Below are 22,787 nucleotides of genomic sequence, written 5' to 3'. Positions count from 1 at the left end.
ATGAGCACACCAGGCGAGCTTTTACTACGAAGACCCGTATTTTAGCTACACAGAGTTTGGCTTGGAAGGCAGTTTTGAGAGTTTATTGCCCGAGAAGAAGGCAAAGCAAACAATGGTCGAAACCACAGTAATTCTATGGTGCTGAAATAATAATTAACCTTGGTTATTCTCCTCATTTATAATTATTAAAAAATAAAACGAGAAAGAGAAAAAAAAATTAGATAAAGATATTCTTATATTTTCTAGATCTTGAGTTTAATGTTTTTTTCCATGTGTCTATCTCATTTTCTCAAAGTGGATCCAAGAAAGAAATAACTAATAAAACTATACTATATTTCTTATGTATCATAATTTGTTTTTAATATAAAATCACATCATAAATATCTAGAAGTATCACTAATGCCAAATGAAAAATGAGGACAAAGACAGCATAGATATTGTTGTCCTGATAGATTGTCTATAATTTCTATAATCATGCATTCAGATGTTTTTTAAACGGTAAGGATTGGGTTCTAAGGAAATTTTGTAATTTTTTTTTAATGGATATTTGAAGATATCCTTATTATTATATATAAAAAATTATCTTAATTTAAAAAATTAATTTATTAAGTGAGACGTAAAAAACAATTTTTATATTACTCTTCAACAATTTCCACTGAAAATAAACATTGAATGTACAAAAGTTTTTGCAAAAACAAAGAATTTTTCTTTTATTTGGGAGGAGGGGAGTTATTAAGTGTTGATTGGAGAATTTAACGACATTTTGTTGTTGATGTTGCAAAAAGGGAAAAAAAAAATATCACCGTACGTTGCCTTGTTATATAATTCATTGATAGAACACATTAGTGAAATTACTTGACAGACCATATTGGTTATAGTAAAATTATTTTATCAAATATTCATCCGTTATCATAACATTTTAATAACATCATGGTTTAAAAACATGAAATTTTATTAATATTACAATTGTGAACTGCGACATTATTAAAATATCACATTTTTGAATAGCGATATCTTTAAACTGTGTTATTTTACCAAAACCTTTTTATTATGTGTTATTTCAGCATTTAATTATATTTTGGGTGCTAATTGCCTTGTTTATCCCTCTCATTTTCACCATTTGATTTTAAATAGTTATGTGACCCGCATTCTACCACATGTCAAATATTTTTATTTTCCTTAAAAAATTATACATGTAGGTTTTGAACAGGTTTTTTCAACGTATTTTTATAATTCAAAAAATTTAAGTGCAAATCAAAAAGTTTATGCACATATGTAATCAAATAACTTGAGAACTATGTGCGCTAATAAATAAATAAAAAATCATTAACGACACCTAAAAATAAAACTTGAAAAACCGAGAAACAGATGTAAATCAAGATATTTAATCTCGCAAGATAGAACATTTACCCTGTCATGCTAGCTAATTTTTGTTTATTAAAACATTTTTTTATTTAATCACACAACAATAGAAATATACAAACATATTAAATTGATTGAATAAAATAAAAAGAAAAAAGAACAATACGCAAGACTACACATATTAGAAATATCATATGAAAATAATAATTTTTATTTTAAAAAATATAGTTCATCTATACAAAAGATAAAAAAAAATAAAATTCATAGATGAATCAGAAAAACCTCTTCGAAAATTAAACGCATAACCAAAAAATCACCATCATTTAAAAGAGGCTCTCTAAACAAAATAAAAAAGAGAAGAGGTAAATGTGAATATAATTAAGTTTTTTAAAAAATAAAAAAGAAGCATCAATTGAAATAGAAAAAATAGGAAAAAATGGGTCAGGCCAGCCCTACTGGCCCATTTCACCAGGGCCCACTCGCGGGCTCTTTTTTCTTAACTGCACCTAGGGTGGACGACATGTCATCCGCCCAAATTTTTTTAAAAAAACCAGATAACGTGTTGTCTGTTTTCTTCAAATTTCGATCATTGTGGTGACTGGAAAATCGAGGTTTATGTTCTTTTGACCTAAAACACCTTAAAAATCATGATAAACCTATCCATGACCTAAAGAACCTAAAAAACAACCCAAAAAACCGAACTCAACCCGAAACCAAAATTAACTCGAGCTCAAATCTACTTTTTCATGAACTTTTAAGGTACAAAATACCTAATATGAACTCCTCTCATTAAATGGAACAATTTGACATAAATATAGTCTATTTTGGCAGTCTAAATCAGTGTCAACGACGTGTTTCTCTCTCTACTGCCGAAATCTAGCGATCTCTCTCTCTCCTCCCTCAACCAGGGACCAAAAATAACAAAAAAAAAATTTGTACCAAAATGGAATTGAAAAAAAATTTGAGGGGTCAAAATTGCATAATTTGCATTATTTTTTATGTTGGAGGACCAAAGTATATCTTTTTCGAAACTTATGACACGTCATCCATGTTTGACGCATTTTACATTTCGGTTTCTCCTTTTCCAATCTCATCCTTTCATAAGAATTCAAAATTAATTACTTTTTAATTAAGACTAAATTGCCTAAAAGGTTTGAGGATCAAAAATTTAAAATTTAAATTTTTTTTTGCATAATCCATTTACAGTAAAATATGTAGGATACACATTGAAAATCCCACAGCATTTAGATTATAGATAATAATGGAGGGTAGGATTGAAATCTTTCTAAGGTTGACGTTCTACCTTTCATATTGTTACATCAATCTACATTAATCAGGATAATCCTGTTGTCAACGCCTGTCACTTTAAATATGAAAGAAAAGAATTTGGTAGGTTCATAAGGATTTTCTTACTGGTCGCTGAATGACTAGGACGTTTTTTTTTTTTTTTGGTCACATCTTTATTAGGTATACTCTCTCTATATAGAAATTTATGATGCATAGATTTTTTTTAAATTAGGGGTTTGAGCTTTTTTATTATACGTATCGAATCAAATCAAATCAATATTATTTTAAAAAAATGATTTGGACCTAAAACTAGTAGAGATTGAATTGTCTAATTAATTTATTTTTCATCGGATTTTGTTATTTCGATGAACAAAATAGAGAAATTGTTCTCTTTCTCAGATTTTTCTTAAGCGCTTTCTTTCAATCCTTCCTAATTTTTCTATCGATCCTAGCTAATTAATAAAAATTTTGCCTTCGTCAAGTATCCTCATCAAAAACATGAAATGAACTAGCAATCCACAAGCAAGAAAAGACAGGAAAAGCACTAGATAAAATACGACATAAGAATATTAAGACTTAATGTTGCATTAATCCAAAACAATCTCCAATACAAGGGATGAAAAAAACGCCTATCTTAACTAGTTGAAGTGGTAATTACATAAGCAATACCAATCCTATACATGCTCAGGTATTGAAGCAAAACGCAAAACCATGTCTGTGTTTTACCTCAACTATCATTGCATCAAGTTAGAAAGCATAAAAGGCATAGCCTAACTAAAAATTATACATGGATTTTCACTACTAGAATTTTTAGATTTACTGACGAAATTTTTTATCGATATTTATACTCATAGTTTGTCGGCACGGATTTTCCCAACAGACTCACGGACAAAAATAATTCGTCAGAAAGACTCTCGTCAGTGATTTGTTGTCTGTCGATGAGTCCGTTGATAATAATTTTACCGATGGATTAACCAACGGAAAACGCACGCCAAAACAAATTGTACCTGCTTCATTACGTCGGTATTTCCATCGATGAATATAATATATCACCAACATAAAAATCATATGTCATTCTATCGATGATTGTTTTTGTCCAGTGGTATTTCCTTCGGTGAATTTGACATATAACCATCAAAAGACCGGCTATTATTCCATCGGTGAGTAAAAAGTGGCGATGATATTTGCAGTAATTCTTTTCCAACTCTCTGAAATATATCGATGGACTTATGTCGTTGGTAACCCCGTCAATAATAATATATAATTTTTTTAAAAAAAATCTATTAAACAAAAATAGAAAATCAATGGCATTTGTAGTAATTCTTTTTTAACTCTCTGGAATATACCGACGGACTTAGTCCGTCGGTAACCCCATCAGTAATAATTTATATATATTAAAAAATATAAAATAATTAAAATAAAATAAATTAATATAAAATAAAATATTTATTACAAATTTAAACATTTATAAGTTCAAATACAATTAATCTAGAATAGAGGCGCTGAGGAGGAGGAGGCAGGTCTTTGCCGAGACTATGGGGCGAATAAGAGGGAGCACATGTACCACTCATCTGAGATCTCATCTCCATTATCAATCAACAGATTTCGACCGTTTCAGCATTGAGTCGTTCTTAATCAGTAGCAAGATGGGTTGTCCGAGCTTGAACTCATTGGTTTAAAATTACCTCGAACTCCAGAGTTTGAGTGCTTAAAACCAATGTAAGCATCCAATGGTTGAAACACTGCAGGTCGTCCGTAAGTCCTCAACCGTAGTGTTAGAGAGACTGCACACCCAATTTCTATAAGGTCCACCAGATATTCATGCCTCCAACCACAAATCTGGATCGAGATCTGGATGGGTCGAAGAATCGTCACCGTATCTCTCCTTCAACTGGGTGTTATATGTATCCTGGAAACAAAAGTCAGCAAATTCAAAAAAATAATTACCTAAGAAAAAAATGATCGAAAACCAACATACCATAAAGTGCTGAGCTCAGCTATCCACGAGTTATTGCACCTTTTTTTATTGTCATAAATCCGCACGTGCATTTCCATAAAAAGCTTCATCGGGCTTGGCTTGCGTCCAAGAACCGTAGCCTTCAAGAGAAAATTATTGTTAGTTAAATATATTTATAAAAAAACAACAAATAAAAAAATAGATGTAATTGAAAAAGAATCGTACCATCCGCTTAGCATGCGATACAGACGGAACGGACCTGCCGGTGTGTGGTAACGAAACGGTGAACATGCTGGTTCCGGTTCTCCGCACTGGAGTGTGATCGTCATAAAAAATGTTCAGAAGTCACGTGCTTAATAAATTCCACCTATACAACCTTTAAGACATACGACGATCTGAAATCCTTCTAAGCTACCACCTCTTTCCAGTTTGGAAGCTCTCTTTCTTTCATATATGTTTTAGCTTTCTTTTGCATCTGGTACCAAAAATCACGCAACCTATATGGTACAAATGAGTTATCTATTAGTAAATGAAAAGTAAAATTGAATAAAAGGATTAAAAGTTTTTATCTTGATTCCAATCTTACCTAGTTGCAGCGTGATTCTCTCAAACCCGTATTCCAATAGCGTTGTCAGCTCACCCATTCAAAATTTTCCTTACAATTAAAATTTGTAAAGATAAATTTCATTAATATTAATAAACTAACTAAATTAACATAAAAAAATATTTAAGTTATTACTAACCTTAAACCTTTCGAATCATGTATCAATCATAGGTTTCTATTCAAGATATTTGGAAACATGACTCAATTAAAACAATGGAATTTTCATCGCTGATGTTATGGTTTTGGCAACCTCAATGTTTGTGAACCTAAAATTACATTTGTTAAATGAAATTAATTTTAAAAAATTATTAACATGTCGTTGCGAAGGGAAAACAAACTTGCATTGAAAGGTTGTTCTTCCACTGAGCCTGGTACTTCCGGGTAAATGGGTCTTATTGTCAAGGGACCCCCTCGATGTGGATGCATCTTACTCATCGAGCCTGCGTAGAGTGTGGCTGCCTGTGTCTTAGGTGTTTGCTCTTGGTCGACATCTAATGACTCATGGTTGTGAGAAGCACTGCTAGAAGAACTAGTAGCGATTATGTTTGTACGATGCACTATTTACTTTCCCCTGGGCATCTACACAAATTAAAGGATCAAGATATCATATATTATTCCTATTTTTTAAAAACAAATTAGCAGCACTTCCCCTATATGAAAGATTACCCAAAATTTTATTCAATTTGTTTCCTTGTCAGTAGGTGAAGAGTTCACTCAACTTGTACTCAACCTAGTTTTTGATTTTTTTTATTAATACATATATAACCAATTGAAGATAAAATAATCACTACTAAAATTTTAAAATAGGATTATTACACGATGACCCTATTTAGTAAAATTTTGTGTTGCTTATGCTTGTTATCTTTCTTATGTTGTTTTCATTTGCATTAGTTGGTATTAGTGCCCAACAATTCTTGGTGGTTAGTTGTTGTGTGCTATTAAATAACCATGGTTAGAAGAGATGACAAAACAAAACATGCTCATGTAGGAGGGGGTGATGAGGTTCCTCCTAGGAAAATAGACGTTCAAGAATTGATGATAGAATACATGTAAAGATAGATTGTAGAATTAACTTGTAAGTTGATAAATGTGAAAACCCTAAAAGATCATGTGGAAAGTGATCATGAATTCATTGCTAGCTTTGAAAAACCATTTGAAATGCAAGAGTAGATGAGGCACCCTCTGGATTAGGATGAGTATCATGAAGATTTTGATGATCCATTTATGATATGATAGATATGGATTGATATTTATCAAAATTTATAAAGTTTATTTTGATGATGATTATGCTGATAATAATACAATAAACAATGATAGTAATGGTTATTATGATGTCATCAATAATATCGTAATTGATAAGGTAGAATTGATTGCAAAGATGACATTAAAGGCACTCGACATTGTTTTTTTGTTGATTTGGGATATTTTGATCATTTTGATTACAAGCTTACTATCATCATGAAAATTCAAAGGTTATATTGATTTAACACATGTTAAAGAAGCAAGTTTGAGGTTTGCGTTTCATTACTTTAGAAGTAAATAAAAGAGATATAAATTTCTAATTATTGTTTCTTATACAAATTTTAAAATGAAAGGACTCAAGTTGATATTTAAAATTGTTAAACACTTCAAGTAAAGAAACAAAAGGGGTTAGAGAGTCTTGAATGAATATTTTTTAGATCAAGACAAGAACAATTTGAATTCGAGTACTAGTTCTCTCCAACTCATGAGGGAAAATTATTTATTTCCTAGTTATTTTTATTTCTATTTTGTTTAGGAAAATATTTTCCTTTATGATGATTTTTTTTGTTTTCTTATTTAGTTTAGAAAATCAAACATTATGCTTGATAATTTTATTTTTTCTAGTTTGTTTAGGAATTCTTAGAATAACTCTATATTATTTACTAAGAACTTTTTTTTATTCAGGATAAACCTAGAACTAATATAAATAAAGTTGTTTAACTTATATTTCAAGAGAATACTTGAAAAGAAATTATTCAGTAATAAAATCTTGAATTACGGTTTTATGATGATGATCATATTCAACAGAATTAAGTGTTCCTTGTGTTTGTTATCTTTTTTTTATTAATTATGGCTGCATCATTTGTTAGTAGAGCATACTATTTATTACTATAGAAAAGGTGGAAAAGAAAAATGTTAGGTGACAATTAAAATCTTAAATGGAGTCGTTGTCATGCAAGCTTTAAAGACAACCATGAACATTAAACAAATTAAAAAACAAATTGGTGTAAATATGTTTTCTTAGAGAGGCAAATGCATGACTATTATGAAAAATTTGAAAACTTAGAAGAAAAAATTAAAAGATTTTAAACCTTTAGAGGTCCCATGGTCTCCTTAAAGCATTGAGCCCAGATATTATGGGTCTAGTAAGCTATTAGACCTACCAACTTTGAGCTCATCCAAATACTAAACCTATGCTCTTTTTATCTCCAAAGAATATTAGGCTATATAATTACTATGATAAGTCAAAGATATTTTACTTTGCTAAGTTAGAGTTATTTTATCTCGATGAGTCAAAGTTTTTTTGCTTACACTTTAACCCCTCCTCCCTATAAAGAGTTTGATGGGTTATAAATATATTATGAATCCTTCAAAGATAAGGTGTTGAATTTGGATTTTCCACTGCATATTTATTTTTAGTCTCTCCCTAAAATATCATTGCATTTTTCTATCAAAAAACTGCTTACTGAAGCATCAGAAAGTCCTTAAATTCACCAATGGGGACTTTTTACATGTATCAGAAACCATCCACTTTAGCTACGAAGAATGGATCAGATTGTCAGAACTAAAAGGTTAATTGATTATCCAAGATATATGACTTGCCCCAAAGCTACTTGGATTTTTTAGGACTATATCAATGGCGTCATCTGTGAAAAATTGATAAAAAAAAAACCATTGTGTGTTCTATCAAGAGCCAGGTTATGGATGTCTTTTAATCACCATCAAAGGTAGACTATCAAAGCTTTATCATAATGAGATGTTTTATGGATTTTTCTATAATTGTTGGCACACCTGCATCGTCCATGCATCAACAATTCTACATTATGGTTCTAGCGAGCTACTAGACATATCATCTCCAAGCTCAGCCAAGCACTAAGCCCGTGCTCTTTTTAACTTTAAAATATCTTAGGCTCCATAATTACTGTGACAAGTCAAAGATATTTTACTCTGATAAGTCAGAGTTATTTTATCCCGACGAGTTAGAGATTTGTTGCTTATATTTTAGCCCCTCCTTATAAAGAGTCTAATGGGCTATAAATACATTAGGAATCCTTTAAACGTGAGGTGTTGAATTTGGATTTTCCACTGCACATTTATTTTCAATCTCTCCTTAAAATATCATTGTATTTTTCTCTAAAAAAGGTGTTTATTGAAGCATCTGAGAGTTCTCAAATTCAACAACGGGGATGTTTTGCAAGTATTAGACACCAACCATAGTGGCTAGAAAGAGTGGATCAAATTGTCAGAATTAAAAGGTTAACCGATTATCCAAGACAAAAGTTTTGCCCCCAAGCTTCTTGGATTTTTTAGGACTATATCAATGGCATCATCTGTGGAAAATTGATAAAAAAAAATAATCATTATGAGTTCTATCAAGAGCCGAGTTATGGACATCCCTAATCACCATTAAAGTTAAACTATCAAAGCACTATCGCAACAAGATGTTTTATAGACATTTCTATAATTGTTAGCACATATGTTTCGTCCATGGATCAACAATTCTTCATTATATTGGAAAGTGTTTATAGTAATTTGATCACTCCAAGTTACAGTAGGATTTCTTTCTACTTGCTTATGGGCTTAGGAAGGCGAGAAGATGTTGTTCATGAATATGTCAAATCCACAAATACAGTTGGAGCCTCGAGATTTTGGAAAGCTTTCAATAATATAAGTGAATTATTTGTTCAAACCATATAATTTGAAGGGTCTATTTGACCACCGTATAGAGGACATTTACTGGAGAAACCTTATTATCTCCCCTTTTTGGACTAAGACTATGATCTTAGTAGAAATTTCATAAAATTGATTACACCTCAATAAGGGGATAGAAATGTATTATGGTCACTGACTAAGAATATAAGTTTCTTATATATGAATTAAATTGTTCAAAGTGACAGTGCTTTTTGTTCTTCAAGTGTTCCCCGGGGCATAAGCCCCTCAACCTTCCAAAGATGGGATGGACTCACTCTCCCTAGTGTGATTGCACAAATTACTTTGAAAGGAGTCAACATCTACTTAGTGCTGCATCAGGATTTACTTTGGAAGGGATTAACATGATCTCCCTAGTGCAATCACACATCTCTCCAAGGATAGGATGAACACTGCCTTAATAACAGGGATGGATACGGTCTTTCCATGGCATAAGCCCCTCAACCTTTCAATGATGGAATGGATTCACTCTTCTTAATGCAATCACACAAATTACTTTGGAAGGAATTAATGTCTTCCTAGTGTTATAACACAATTTACCTTGGAAAGGATTAACATGGTCTTCCTAGTGTAATCACAAATTTCTTAAAGGATGAGATGAACACTACCTTAACAACGAGAATGGATATGGTATCTCCATGATATAAGTCCTTTAACCTTCTAGTGATGGGATGAATTCACTTTCTAATGCGATTGCATGAATTACTTTGGAAAGAATCGATGTCTCCCTAGTGCTACAACATAATTTACTTTGGAAAGGATTGACAATTGACATGGTCTCTCTAGTGCAATCACATATCTCTTAAAGAATGAGATGGAAGCTGCTATAACAGTAAGAATGAACTTTGTTCACCTGGTACATTTACTCTCTCTAAAGACAAGACAAACAAGGTTTCTTAACAATCCACTACTGATACATCCGGACTGATAAAAGGACACCTACGAGAGAGACCTCTTCTAAGTTTCAGGAAATAGGCAAAACCCTTTTAAACCCTGTTAAGGTTGGACAATCCAAATCTTAAAAATGAGAAATATTCAACTAAGTATGGGCATTGGACTAAACAATTAATTAAATATAGGTATTAGACTCAGAAATATTCAAATAAGTGTGAACATTAGACCCATATAAAATCTTTACACAAGGGCTCTATATCCATGCAAACTAACATTAAGATAATTGAACTCTATAAAAGAGAATTTCTATTAAAAAAGAACTCATCCCCATAAAACCGAGGAAAAAAAGATGTACACACAAAAAAAAGGCTTCATAATATAGCCCAGGTTCCTCAGCTAGGTACTCGCCACACTGGGCAACAACGGCCCTGACTGGGAACGCCTCTGCAAAGTCAAGAACCGTGACATGATGGAAGGTTGCACTAAAATCCACTTGTACTCTCCTCAAGAGATTGAAGAAATATAGGTTAGATATGACAAGAAATATCTTGTCTCCCACTGTTTTAGTCAAAGCTACCGACCTTCTAAAACACTCTTGGAGGTCTCTAGGTGAGTCTCTTAAAGCTTTCAACTTAGCATGGGAACGTTGGGCTTCTTTCTTGGCAGCAACAAGCTCAGCCCGTAGACTATCTTGGGAGGTCCTTGCTTCAAGAAGCTCTTGTCTTATAGGGACCGCTTGGTTATAGACGGCTTGAAGTGATTTTTCATTGTAGTCCAGCTCAAAGGCAATGCCCTGTGTTTTGTCCATCAGTGTGGAATAAGCCACCTTAAAGCTCTACATATCAGCCTCTATAATAGTTTTTCTTTTTTGCAACCATTCATATACAACTTGATTTGCCCTATTCACAACCACAGTCTCCCTCACATGCCCCTTTTTGGCCATCTAGTGTCTCTAAGAGTAGGTTCACATCATGAAGGTTTGCCAATGGTTAATGTTAAAAATGGTAATCATAAAAACAAACCAAAAAAAGAAATAGGAGAATTCCTTACGTTAAAAGCCATTTATCTAGTTAAAGCCAAATAATGGTGGAAGCTTTCATCAAACATCGTGGAGACGAGATGATAAGGATCCTCTCTAGTGCTCTTACCACCTCGAGGCCAACCTTCCTAAGACCTGATATCTCAACAATAATAGATTTAATGAACTGCCTCTTATCATCTGTCATGATTGAAATATTGAAAGGCATACGACCAAAAGCCAAATCGACAAAAAAATCCTTAAACTCTTTAGTGCCTGCCCCAATAGAAGTCCTAGTTATTGTTTCCTCACCTAACAAAACAGGAAGCCAAGGTAAAGGAAATACCACTGTAGGAGCCTTTATCGATGAGGCTAGAGCATAAGTTTACACTAGGGTTGAGACTCTTCTCCTCTTAAAACGGGTGGCAACACTCACAATCATTATAAAGGGAGTCAAGTTTACTTTTTTCCTAGCTGGGGGAAGATCACTACCCCTGACTTCTACAAGGGTTATAACCCCCACCATTGTCCTCTTAAAGATGGAACCCTTAGGAGCGGGGAGCTCACTAAAAATAATGAGGGATTCCCCCATCACCTTTTCACTTCTGCCTTCGCTAACTGCTGGAGACAAACACACCCATGGTAAAATCTCTTCAATAAGCCTTATTAAAACTTCTCCTTCTCTTTTAGCTATCAGTCATATAAAGACAAAAACAAAACAAAAGGTTAGAATCAAGACAATAGAAAAAAGGCCAGAAGCAAGGTAGGGAAGCAACATACTTTGAAAAATGGTCTGGTAATATTGTTTGTCCATCCTATTGACTTCATATTCAGTTGAAGTCAAGGCCAACATAAAACAATTCTTCTCATCATCCAAGCTCAAATGAGGCTTGCTGTTTACTTTATGGGGGATCCTCTAGTCGTAGGAAAAACCCCAAATTAGTTGCAATCCTTCTCTAAGATTAACTATCCCAATGAATCTTATAACCAACCATATTCCTCTTAACTTCTTAACATGCATCATCTTTTTAGCCAACATGTTCTTCATGATGCCATTATTTTTGTTGGCAAAGTTGAAGAACCACTGCATGTCATTGCTACCATCGGTGCTAGTAACCAATTGATAGCAGCTTATGAAAACATTGACCATAGGTTCGAGCCCAATGATCCTACAAAAATTTTCAAAGAAGGAAAAAATTATCCATCCATTGGGATATAGTTGGCCTGGACCTAATTGGTAGTAACTGGACACCTCCCTCACGAACCCTTAAAGAGGGAAGGAATACCACATTGTGTATATACAAATGGGGGCAGTGATTTCAAAATAACCCTGGGTGGAGCCTAGGGTCTGCTTGTTGATACGCAATGCAAGGTCGGGCATCTAAGACATATACTCTTCAAGTTAGTGACGAGCCACAAACTTTACATCCCCAACACTTACATTGCTAAGGACGTCGTCTATAGGAGTTTGGAGCAACCTCCCTTTATCTTGAGTATCTCTCACAAGAGTAGGAGAAGAACTCCTGTAAGACCTTCTTTCCTAAGTATATCTAGCATGGGCAAGATAAGGACTCCCGCGAAAAGGTTTTCACACCTCCTTACCAGATGAGGATACCAATGTAGCACCCCATCTTGTCCTAGGACCTAGTCTAATGGACCCTTGTCCCTTTCTGTTTCTTTCAGGCTCGAGTTAAAACTTGGACTCCTCATCGGGGACAAGAGCACCTCTCTTTTTGGAAACAAACCTAATGTTTCTAGAGTCTATTTGTTCTGTTTAAAAGAAAGATAGAGAAACAAGTTATGATAAAAGCAATGTTTGAAGTAGGTTTTTCTCTTCTTGGATTAGAGTAAAGATGATTTAGGTTCTTGTTGTGAGAGTAGATTTTAAAAAATCATAGAAAGTAAAAGTAAAAGTCAAAGAAAAGTAACAAGCAAGAATGGCATGGTTATAAAGAAAAAATCTTCTAGTTCCCACCGCCAGATGAAATACCTTTCATATCATCATAGATCTAAAAAAATCCATTCAATTACCACATTCAAAGTTAGCCACAATTTTATTTGCCAAGGGACACTTTCTCCCAGTAAAGGCAAACCACCTGGACTTGAAGATCCTAGCAGTCCTATGTGGGACACGTAAAATCTTATGGGGAAGGTAAAAAGGGTTTCATCTACTGCTGACAAAGACTTTTAAAATCTTTGCATATAATACACAAAGACTTGGGAGCTACTGATAAATTAATATTTTTTTGCTTTTACCTAGACTTTTTTTCTTAAAAGAATAACCAAAGACAAGGTAATAACCCAACACTCTTGTGCTCAACCAAACGCTAAGCCTAGATATATATATATATATGGGTCTGACATCTCTAGTTCATAAGGTTGCTCTAACCTCGTTATCTTAAGTTTCAAATAGGACAATAATTTGAATCATGGGTTTTAAATCAGGTGACTACTTGGAAAGGCTTCAAATTGGTACAACAAGCTCGGAAGTGGTGTTTATCCATTGCCCCAAGATAAATATTTCTTGTTCTCCATCACATGTAGTCAAAGAGTTCTAGACCCCTGGCCCACCTTTCACACTAAAAATTCATCAATTCATTTCACATGTTAAGCTAGCTGACTAATGTGACCAAAATAATAGGCAAGAAAGATAAAAGAGAATATAAATTTGTTTTGAGAAGTTAATTTTGTCACTCTTACCTAATGAGACCATCTTTAAACCAGAGACAAAACAGCTCATTAGTTAGGCAACCAAATTAAACATCCATGAAAGGTCTTACACTAGTTTCTTTATGTTCCATCTTCTTCATCTTCACAACCGCCGATGGTGCAGATACCATAGCTGTAAACCAGTCAATCATAGATGGAGAGACCATAGTTTCAGCTGGGAGCAACTTTGAGCTAGGATTTTTTAGCCCTCGAAGTACAAGTTTGCGTTATGTAGGAATATGGTACAAGTTCTCTAGTGAGACTCTGGTTTGGGTTGCCAACAGAGAAGCACCACTCAATGACACATCAGGTGTTTTGCAAGTGACCAGCAAGGGAATCCTTGTCCTTCATAATTCAACAAATGTTGTTTTATGGTCTACTAATACATCAAGAGTACCGCAGAATCCAGTAGCTCAGCTTTTGGATTCAGGAAATCTTGTTATAAGAGAAGCAAATGATACAAACGAGGATGATTACTTGTGGGATAGTTTTGACTATCCTGGTAACACGTTTTTGCCAGGCCTCAAGTTTGGCAGAAATTTGATTACTGGCCTTGATCGGTACTTGGTGTCATGGAAAAGCACTAATGATCCTTCATTGGGTGATTCTACAACTATGCTTGATCCTGGTGGATATCCGCAGATATTTATCAGGGTTGGTGAGAACATAATTTTCCGATCAGGACCATGGAATGGTCTTAAATTCAGTGGGATGCCTAATTTGAAACCGAACCCAATTTACACATACGAGTTTGTTTACAATGAGAAGGAGATTTATTACAGGTACGATCTGACAGACAGTTCAGTTGTGACGCGTATGTTGCTGACCAATGATGGGATTTTGCAGCGTTTCACCTGGACTAGTAGTACAAGAACATGGAATCTGTACTTGACAGCCCAGATGGATAATTGTGATAGGTATGCAGTATGTGGTGCATATGGAATTTGTAACATCGACAATTCCCCTGCTTGTGCATGCTTGGACGGATTTCAGCCAAAGTCTCGTCAAGATTGGGATTCTGGGGATTGGTCTGGAGGATGCGTTAGGAAGAATGAATCAATTTGCAGGGCAGGAGAGGGTTTTCAGAAGGTAACAAGTGTGAAATTGCCAGATACAAGGACATCCTCGTTTAATATGACAATGGACCTTGAAGAATGTCGAAGGGTTTGCTTGATGAATTGTTCTTGCACAGCTTATTCGACTTTGAATATAACAGATGGAACTGGATGCTTGCTTTGGTTTGAGGATCTTCTTGATATCAGAGAGTACACTGAAACTGGACAAGATTTTTACATTAGATTATCTGCCTCTGATTTAGGTATGAATTCTTTCATATTATTTTCTTGGTCTGTTAGATTATTTTCTTTCATTTCAGTCACATGTTAACACAAATTCCACTAGTGCTGCAGATGCTTTAGACCTATGGATACCTTTTGATTTCCAATATGAGAAGGCCAAAGAACATAATTGAATGCACACCGGATTTATTTTTTATTTCTTCTTTCTTGTTGTTGATTGTTAAATGTTAGAGCCCACATGAAGTCTAATTCTTCTTTCATTTTCTTTTTTTATTGAGCATGGATTTTGGTAGTAGATACAAACGTCTTGAGCTAAAACAGAAAGGACCCATGTCAAATTTTATTAGCAAGAACTCAATAATTCACACCTCAACTACTTAAAAATTATCTACGATTTAGTAAACATGGAAAGTTTCACAGGGAAGAATCCAAACTGATCAAACCTATGCATATTGAACAAGACTTATTTGTATAGTATATCAACGAGTCCATTTCGGCGTGGATCAATATAGAAAAATGCTACCATTTCTAGCTGTATTTTAATTTGCTTTGACGAAGAAAATTGTAAAGACTTTTTTGTCTCAGGTGAACTTCCAATTGGTTATCACAATTTTTAATTAAGGTAGTGGGAAATTGAATAACATTATGGTTGTTTAATGTTTTATGATTTCTAGTTGAAAACTTAGGAGTACTGGAAACTGAAACCAATACCAGTGCACAAAACACATTTCCTGTATTTATATTATTTAAGCTTTACTGATTTTAAAACTCGGTCATGTTGGCTATGCAGAGCCAACTAGAAGTCCTAAGAGGACGACGCGAGTGTGGATTATAGCCATCTGTTTGTTGGTTGCTGGAATTACCATCCTAGGCTTTTGCCTGCTGTTTCTGATGAGGAGGAGGAAGATGAAGACAGCAGGTAATTTCTATCAAACCCTCTAATTGACGTTGCTGGTTGTTGATTCAATGAGTAGGGATAGGAATTATTGCATTGGATATTAATGCAAAGCAGATTACTCTTTGGTATACTTGATGACTTCCATATCTGTTCTGGTTGTTTACAAAACCTGATGATCACCATGGTGCAAGAATTTCTATGCTTCTATTGTTTAATTAAGATTGGGGAAGAGTCTGAACTCGCATTTTAATTTTAAGATATATAAACTTGCTGACATACATGATGGCTAGTTTATTTCTGCAAGAAGTACGCAAAAGAAATTCAAAGAAAAACGTAAACCTGTTTGATTTATGCAATGCATTTCCCATTTTACAGCAAGGATGGTTTCGATGCAAGAAAGAGACTACTCAATTAATAGCACCGGTAAAGATTTAGAGCTTCCAGTATTTGACTTCGCAACCATAGCTATTGCCACGAGCAATTTCTCAGGGGCCAATAAGCTTGGAGAGGGTGGATTCGGACCTGTCTACAAGGTAAAGCTTTGGATGAGAGGATTTGCTGATAGTTCATTACACCAATGTATACGGTGCTAGTCAATTTTGATACAGGGTTACAGTGACTAGTTCAAATAATCTTTCAGGGCAAGCTAGAAGATGGACAAGAGATAGCTGTGAAAAGGCTTTCAAAGACTTCGACACAAGGACTTGATGAATTCAAGAACGAAGTTATATGCATTGCGAAACTTCAACACCGAAATCTTGTCAAGCTTCTTGGTTGCTGCATTGAATCCGAAGAAACAATGTTGGTCTATGAATATATGCCTAACAAAAGTTTGGATGCCTTCATCTTTGGTATGGCCATCTCAAGACTTCAATCTAATTAGTTGACTTGTTACTAATAGCATATTGAAAACTGCAATGATCTTAGTCACTGCCAACAGTGCCACCAAATATTAAGTTATACATAGTGTGAGATATTGATATTATTGAAACATATTCTGTTGTTGTACTCTATTACACTTTACCTTGTAACTAATTTTATTGTGATAAGACTCATGATCATTTGATTACCAATACCATCTCAATCCAAAAACTTTAACGTTTAGAAAATACTTCAAAATATAATTTATATTATTCTCTAATATTATTAACATCCATCAAAATACTTTCAGATCAAAAGCAGAGCAAGTTATTGGACTGGTCTATGAGGTACAACATTATCAATGGGGTAGCTCGAGGACTTCTTTACCTCCATCAAGATTCCCGGCTAAGAATCATTCATAGAGATCTAAAAGCCAGCAATATACTTGTGGACTATGATATGAACCCAAAAATCTCAGATTTTGGCATGGCCAGGAGTTTTGGTGGAAATGAAATTCAGGGAAACACAAAACGAGTAGTTGGAACATAGTAAGCATTTCAAACAGGCTGCATAGTTTCAAGTTTTCTCTGCTTGCAACATTAATAACTTTGTTAAACAATTTCTTGCAGTGGTTACATGTCTCCAGAATATGCAACTGACGGGATCTTTTCTATAAAATCCGATGTATTTAGTTTCGGTGTTTTGGTGCTAGAGATAGTAAATGGGAAGAGAAATAGAGGATTCATTCATCAAGACCATAAGCACAACCTTCTTGGTCATGTAAGTATCAATGTGAATACCCTTTTTTTTTTCTTCTGTCATATTAAACCTCTTCTGGTTCCTCAAATGAATTTGGTCTTGGAATTCAGGCATGGAAACTTTACAAGGAAGAAAGGTCATTCGAGCTAATCAACGATTCTTTAAAAGACACCTGCAACTTATCCGAAGTTTTACGGGTGATCCATGTGGGTCTCCTGTGTGTGCAACAAGCTCCTGAGGATAGGCCTACTATGTCAACTGTGGTGCTAATGTTAAGTAGTAACATTGCATTGCCTGACCCTAAAGAGCCTGGATTTTTCACAGAAAGGAAACTATTCGATCATGAGTCTTCATCTAGCAAGGTCGATACATGTTCCGCGAACGAAATTACTATCACATTGTTAACTGCTCGATGACAGAATTTTTTTACCAAACGTTTTTATAAATTGTATCAATAAGAGGTATGTATTCTTATTTTTCTGTCAGTCGTTTCTTCTTCACCGAGGAAAAAGTTTGGGGCAAAATGACGTGGGGTACTTTCTTTATTATTCTTGACATAATTATTTATATTGTACAGCTTTTAAAATTATTAATTTTTCTAGGTTTTGAGTAATTCTAAATGAATCTAATGCGTAGTTTAATAAAATTTAGCATAATTTTTATTAGACTATTAAATCAAACTGAAATTTTACCAGATTGTCCTAAAAGTCTATTTGCATAGGAGTTGACTTAGCTCCTTTTGTTTTCAAGCCCAAATTAGATTAGAAACTACTGTTTTGAATTTCTCTTTATTTTCCTTGTTGTTTTTAGATTTTTTTTTATATTTAGATTAAAACTTTTGATTTTATTAGAAATCTACTAATTAAGATTTTTTATATTTTTAAATAGCATTGTAGGATATTTTTTTCAGAGGAGAATTAATGACAAAAGACTTTAAAAAACTATCAAAGCTTTTAGAATTTTCTCTGCGGTTAAGGATTGTAACTCTAGGCTTGAAAATCTTAGTTTCTTTCTCTATAATTTGAGACTATAAAACTTTAAGGATTGAGGAACACTATCCACTCTATACGTTGAGTCAATTGGTAACAGAACAAGTTTGACATGTTTGATGAATAAAGATATTGTCAACAACTTTCCATTCCACAATACAAGAGTGGAGGCTGTATAGGGCATTATGAAGGCCTAGAAGGCAACATAAAGAACTCAGTTGTAGATATTAGATCGAGTTGAATATTCGTTAGAAAAAATTACAAAACGCTTGAACCATCTGACACTATGAGAGGAAGGTATAAACACAAATCGTGATGAAAATGGGATGTGCTCAAAGACTTACCTTGGGATGAACCAAACTCTAGATTTACTCCTACTAACCCATATAGGCATCAAATCTATGAAAGGTGGTATATACAATAAACAATGCATTGAAAACTCAATTAGCAGTCAACTTTCTCATAAACGCATTCCTAAATTTAAAGAGATTCCTTTCTTTAATGGAAATGGAAATTTTTTGAAGAAAGAATTTATTAGATAGTTATTAAAGCTAGAAGCTTAATTTTATTTGAATAAGTTGTTTGTTATCAGAAAGTAGGATTTTTCATACACAAACTTACTTATGATACTAAAGAATGATGGTTTGAAGTTCTAGAATATAAAGCTCATATTGATAATAGTTTAATTTTATCATTGGCAAACATTAAGAAAATTATTAATTTTGAAGTTCGTACAAAATGATTATGTGGAAATTTTATATTGAAAATTTAAACAATCATGTTATTATTATTTAACTTGTGTTCAACATTCTTTAAGAGCAAGGAGGAGAAACCTATAGGAGATATCATCTCTTAGATGTAGAAAGTTTCAACATCACAATAGTGACGACAATGACAACAACACTACTGCTATATAAACATTACATTGCTTGTTGATATTTCATCTATATATGAATAGTGAAGGAGAAATAAATGATGCTCCTAAATTAGTATCGTATGTTGATTCTCAGAGTCTCGAAGAACTAAAAAAATGAGGATCATTTAGGTTAAACAATCCTGAAAGAAACATTTAGAGTATAATCAGAAACCACTAGCTGCATTACTCTACATGAAAAAAGATGATGGGACTAAAATCATGATCTAGAACATTGAAAAATACATGTAAAAATTAGAAATATTGGTGAATCCATAAAATTCTTCCTCGCCAAAGATTACTATTAAAGTTAATTTACAAGGTGATGGATTTGAGAGAGTACAAAGAGAAGAATTAGACTAGAAAGTGTCTAGTTTTGAAATTTCAAAGTTAGGTCATTATGCTAAGGATAACATGATAACATGATCAAGGAAGGATGAAAATCTAGTAAACAATGACATGAAGGACACGGTAATCTTTGACAAGTTATCTAGAGGTATTGTGAAAGATTATCTTGGAGTTTCTTTACAGGCCAAAGTGCTAGGAGTCATAAATGATGAGAACAAGTTTGAAGTAAGAGAATGCATGAATGAACATCAACAAGACTTTATAATAACAAACGTGTAACATTAGATATGGTTTTTTTTTTCTTAGCTTGCACACATCATACATTAAATTTTAAAGTTCACATGTCAAAGTTATACTATTTCTTGAATAGACTAGCTACATTATTATATTTGAAGTATATAATTTTTTGAGATGGAAGGGTTCAATTTGTAATAGTTAACTCAAGGGCAATTTTTTTTTTCTATTTAGATTAGGACCTTCAATTCAATTAAAATTTTACTAATTAGGATGTTATTTTTTGTATTTAAACTATTTTTTTTCAAGGATAATTAATGAAAAAAGGACCTTTTAGAAACTAACAAAGTTTTTTGTATAGTTACGAGATATAATATTTGGTTTAAATTTATTATTATTATTTTTTTTGTTTAGAATTGTAAAATTTTAGGAATCAAGTAATCCTATCCAAATTATACGTTGTGTGAACACCCGGCAGTAGACTTTACCAACTTAAATTGTACTTTGATGGCATGAAAGAAGTTTATTTTTTTTATTTGGTCATGAATTCAATTCTAAGCCAAGTCCATTATTGGTTGTTCAAATCTTAAATAAACCTAAACCAAAATACACAATAGGAGAGATAAGATATCGATGTCTGACGGACTATAGCTGGAGTAAAAGCAGGTCTGTATCACTCGAATATAAAATTGGAGTAAGTTCAGGCAACCTTCTTGGATCATTCAAGGTTTCATGCTCCTCTGTAATTCGATTTCCTTGTTGATTAAGCAAGTATAGAAAAAAGAATCACGGACCTCCTGAAAGTTGCATGCTGCCGGAATTTTTCATTTTTCTCTTTTCATGTAATGCATTATTGTTGGGTTGGTTGCCATTAATATGCAGTAAATCAACGGCACCAACCATTGACTTTGGCAGCCACCATTGTTGAAGAAGAGCTGGAGTTGGCAGCCACCATTGTTGAAGAAAAGCTGGAGCTGGTGGCACCATTCTTGTCTATAAATAGGCATCGAGAGAGAGCAGCAAAGATTGAGCAGAATGAGAGCAAAGCAGTAGAGAACAAAAGAGAAAGAGGGGCTGCCAAGGGCAGCTACCTTGCTGTCATTGCAGCAGCTGCAAATGCAGCAATGAGAGCTGGGAGTTGAGTTTGAGTAAAGTAATCTTCCTCCTCCATGTATTTGTATTGTATTCTTTCTCTATCTCTAATAATATGAACTATTTCCCGTGGATGTAGGCAATTTGCCGAACCACGTTAAATATTGTGTCTCAATGTGTTTAGCCTCCAACGGACAACTATCAGAACATCACCAGTTCGCGCATGAGGAGACGGAATCCCCAACAATTATTGCATCACAACTTTTCATGGACCGGTATATTAGTGAATGGAGGTCTTCACTTCTTTAGTTCTTTTATTATTAGAAGAGCAACTACGTCAATAGTCGGTACTGTACTGCTGCTCGACAAAAAGTTGCTTGGGTAGGAAAATATACGTCCAAGCCAAATTCCAAGTCTCTGTGCTTTGGGGTAGCTTAGACAATGGTGTGCAGCCCGACCATAAAAGAAAATGAAATTTTTTAAGCTAATTACCCACCAACATGATCTTGAGAAGAGCACGTGATGTGCATATGCAGGGCTACAATATTATTACTGATTACTGTAGGAGATAGTATTTAATATCCTTATTGATGACACGTTATATGATGTTATTATAATCAAATAAGTCAAGAAAGATTATTATTTCAAGAATGATAAAAAAAGAATTGTAGCATATGATTAGAGTATCAATTGCATATGTTTTCAAAGTGATGTTAGATTTAACGACTTTGTGAATAAAAAAAAATGCCCCAATTAGATATAGAGAGTGCTATAATTAAATCCAAATTCGGGAGTTTTTTTGTTTTTTTTTTTTTGGTGTCCAATTCGTTTTTTTCATGTGTTATTAAATCTACCCGTTTCCTTTTTTTCTTCTAGAAACTGAATATATATATATATATATATATACCCGTTTCCTTTTTTTCTTCTAGAAACTGAATATATATATATATATATATATATATAAAACCATTTGTATTTTATTGAAATTTTTATATGAGCCTTTGTTAAATGAGTAGAAACTAGGCACGGGCCTGTTTGATTGTTACCCACCTATAAATGAAAAAAAAAAAAAAAAGGTTTTTCCTAGGTTCACTCGTATCTTTACAATTAATAAGTCATATTATATTTGTCATGACTCTGATCTGAAATTCATGACCAGCAACACAAACGTAGCGACTCGTCTCAAGATGCTCCACTTGTGCTAAGTCTCAGAAAATATATATTTAATATCATAAAAATCATATAATAACTTAATATAAAATAAAATATTTAATTATAAGAAATTTAATAAATAAATTAAAATCCAACTCTTTCATAAATAATCCAAAACAAATTCAAAACATAATTAAAATCATTATATGAAGTATCTAAAAACAACAAATAAAGAATAAACTAATGGTCTCGAGAATCAAACGAGGCATACGTACTAACTCAAGAAGCAGGAAGAACATAGTCCAAAGATTCTACTATTGAAACTGAACTAAAAACTTGAAAAATATAAATGGAGGGGTGAGTCCAAACACTCAATGAGAGGTAATAGCTATAATATATGCTAATATACATTTTAAGATAAGTGAATAAAGTTACTTGTATCAAGTACCGATCGAAACAGG

The 22,787-nt window shown here is 33.5% G+C and overlaps 1 protein-coding gene across 5 annotated transcripts; it reads left to right on the top strand.

Annotated features, from left to right (window-relative positions):
• The first annotated feature begins 13,742 nt into the window (after window positions 1-13,742).
• On the top strand, window positions 13,743-21,839 carry LOC18103397 (G-type lectin S-receptor-like serine/threonine-protein kinase At4g27290). 5 transcript variants are annotated; one of them, XR_008056781.1, is made up of 8 exons: window positions 13,745-15,100; window positions 15,871-15,999; window positions 16,354-16,511; window positions 16,619-16,829; window positions 17,150-17,387; window positions 17,469-17,619; window positions 17,709-21,230; window positions 21,314-21,839. XR_008056781.1 is itself a non-coding variant. In XM_052445227.1 (8 exons), exons 1-7 carry the CDS (start codon window positions 13,840-13,842, stop codon window positions 18,012-18,014), a joined length of 2,454 nt encoding a protein of 817 aa, XP_052301187.1. In that variant the 5' UTR covers window positions 13,745-13,839; the 3' UTR covers window positions 18,015-18,059; window positions 20,965-21,839. The 5 variants fall into 5 exon arrangements, 3 of the variants coding, with proteins under 3 accessions (XP_024447887.1, XP_052301187.1, XP_006377797.1); XR_008056780.1 differs by having other exon boundaries at window positions 17,709-21,235; XM_052445227.1 differs by having other exon boundaries at window positions 17,709-18,059; window positions 20,965-21,839.
• The last annotated feature ends 948 nt before the right edge of the window (window positions 21,840-22,787 follow it).

Source organism: Populus trichocarpa, chromosome 11 (genome assembly GCF_000002775.5).
Source record: "Populus trichocarpa isolate Nisqually-1 chromosome 11, P.trichocarpa_v4.1, whole genome shotgun sequence".
Lineage (NCBI taxonomy): Eukaryota > Viridiplantae > Streptophyta > Magnoliopsida > Malpighiales > Salicaceae > Populus > Populus trichocarpa.
Note: the sequence above shows the minus strand (reverse complement) of the source record. Positions and strands in the feature narration are given on the sequence as shown.

Coding starts and splice junctions, on each gene's coding strand:
- LOC18103397 (XM_052445227.1), top strand. CDS start 13,840: ATGAAAGGTCTTACACTAGTTTCTTTATGTTCCATCTTCTTCATCTTC. Junction 15,101..15,870: donor ATTATCTGCCTCTGATTTAG/GTATGAATTCTT, acceptor TTGGCTATGCAG/AGCCAACTAGAAGTCCTAAG. Junction 17,388..17,468: donor AAACGAGTAGTTGGAACATA/GTAAGCATTTCA, acceptor AATTTCTTGCAG/TGGTTACATGTCTCCAGAAT.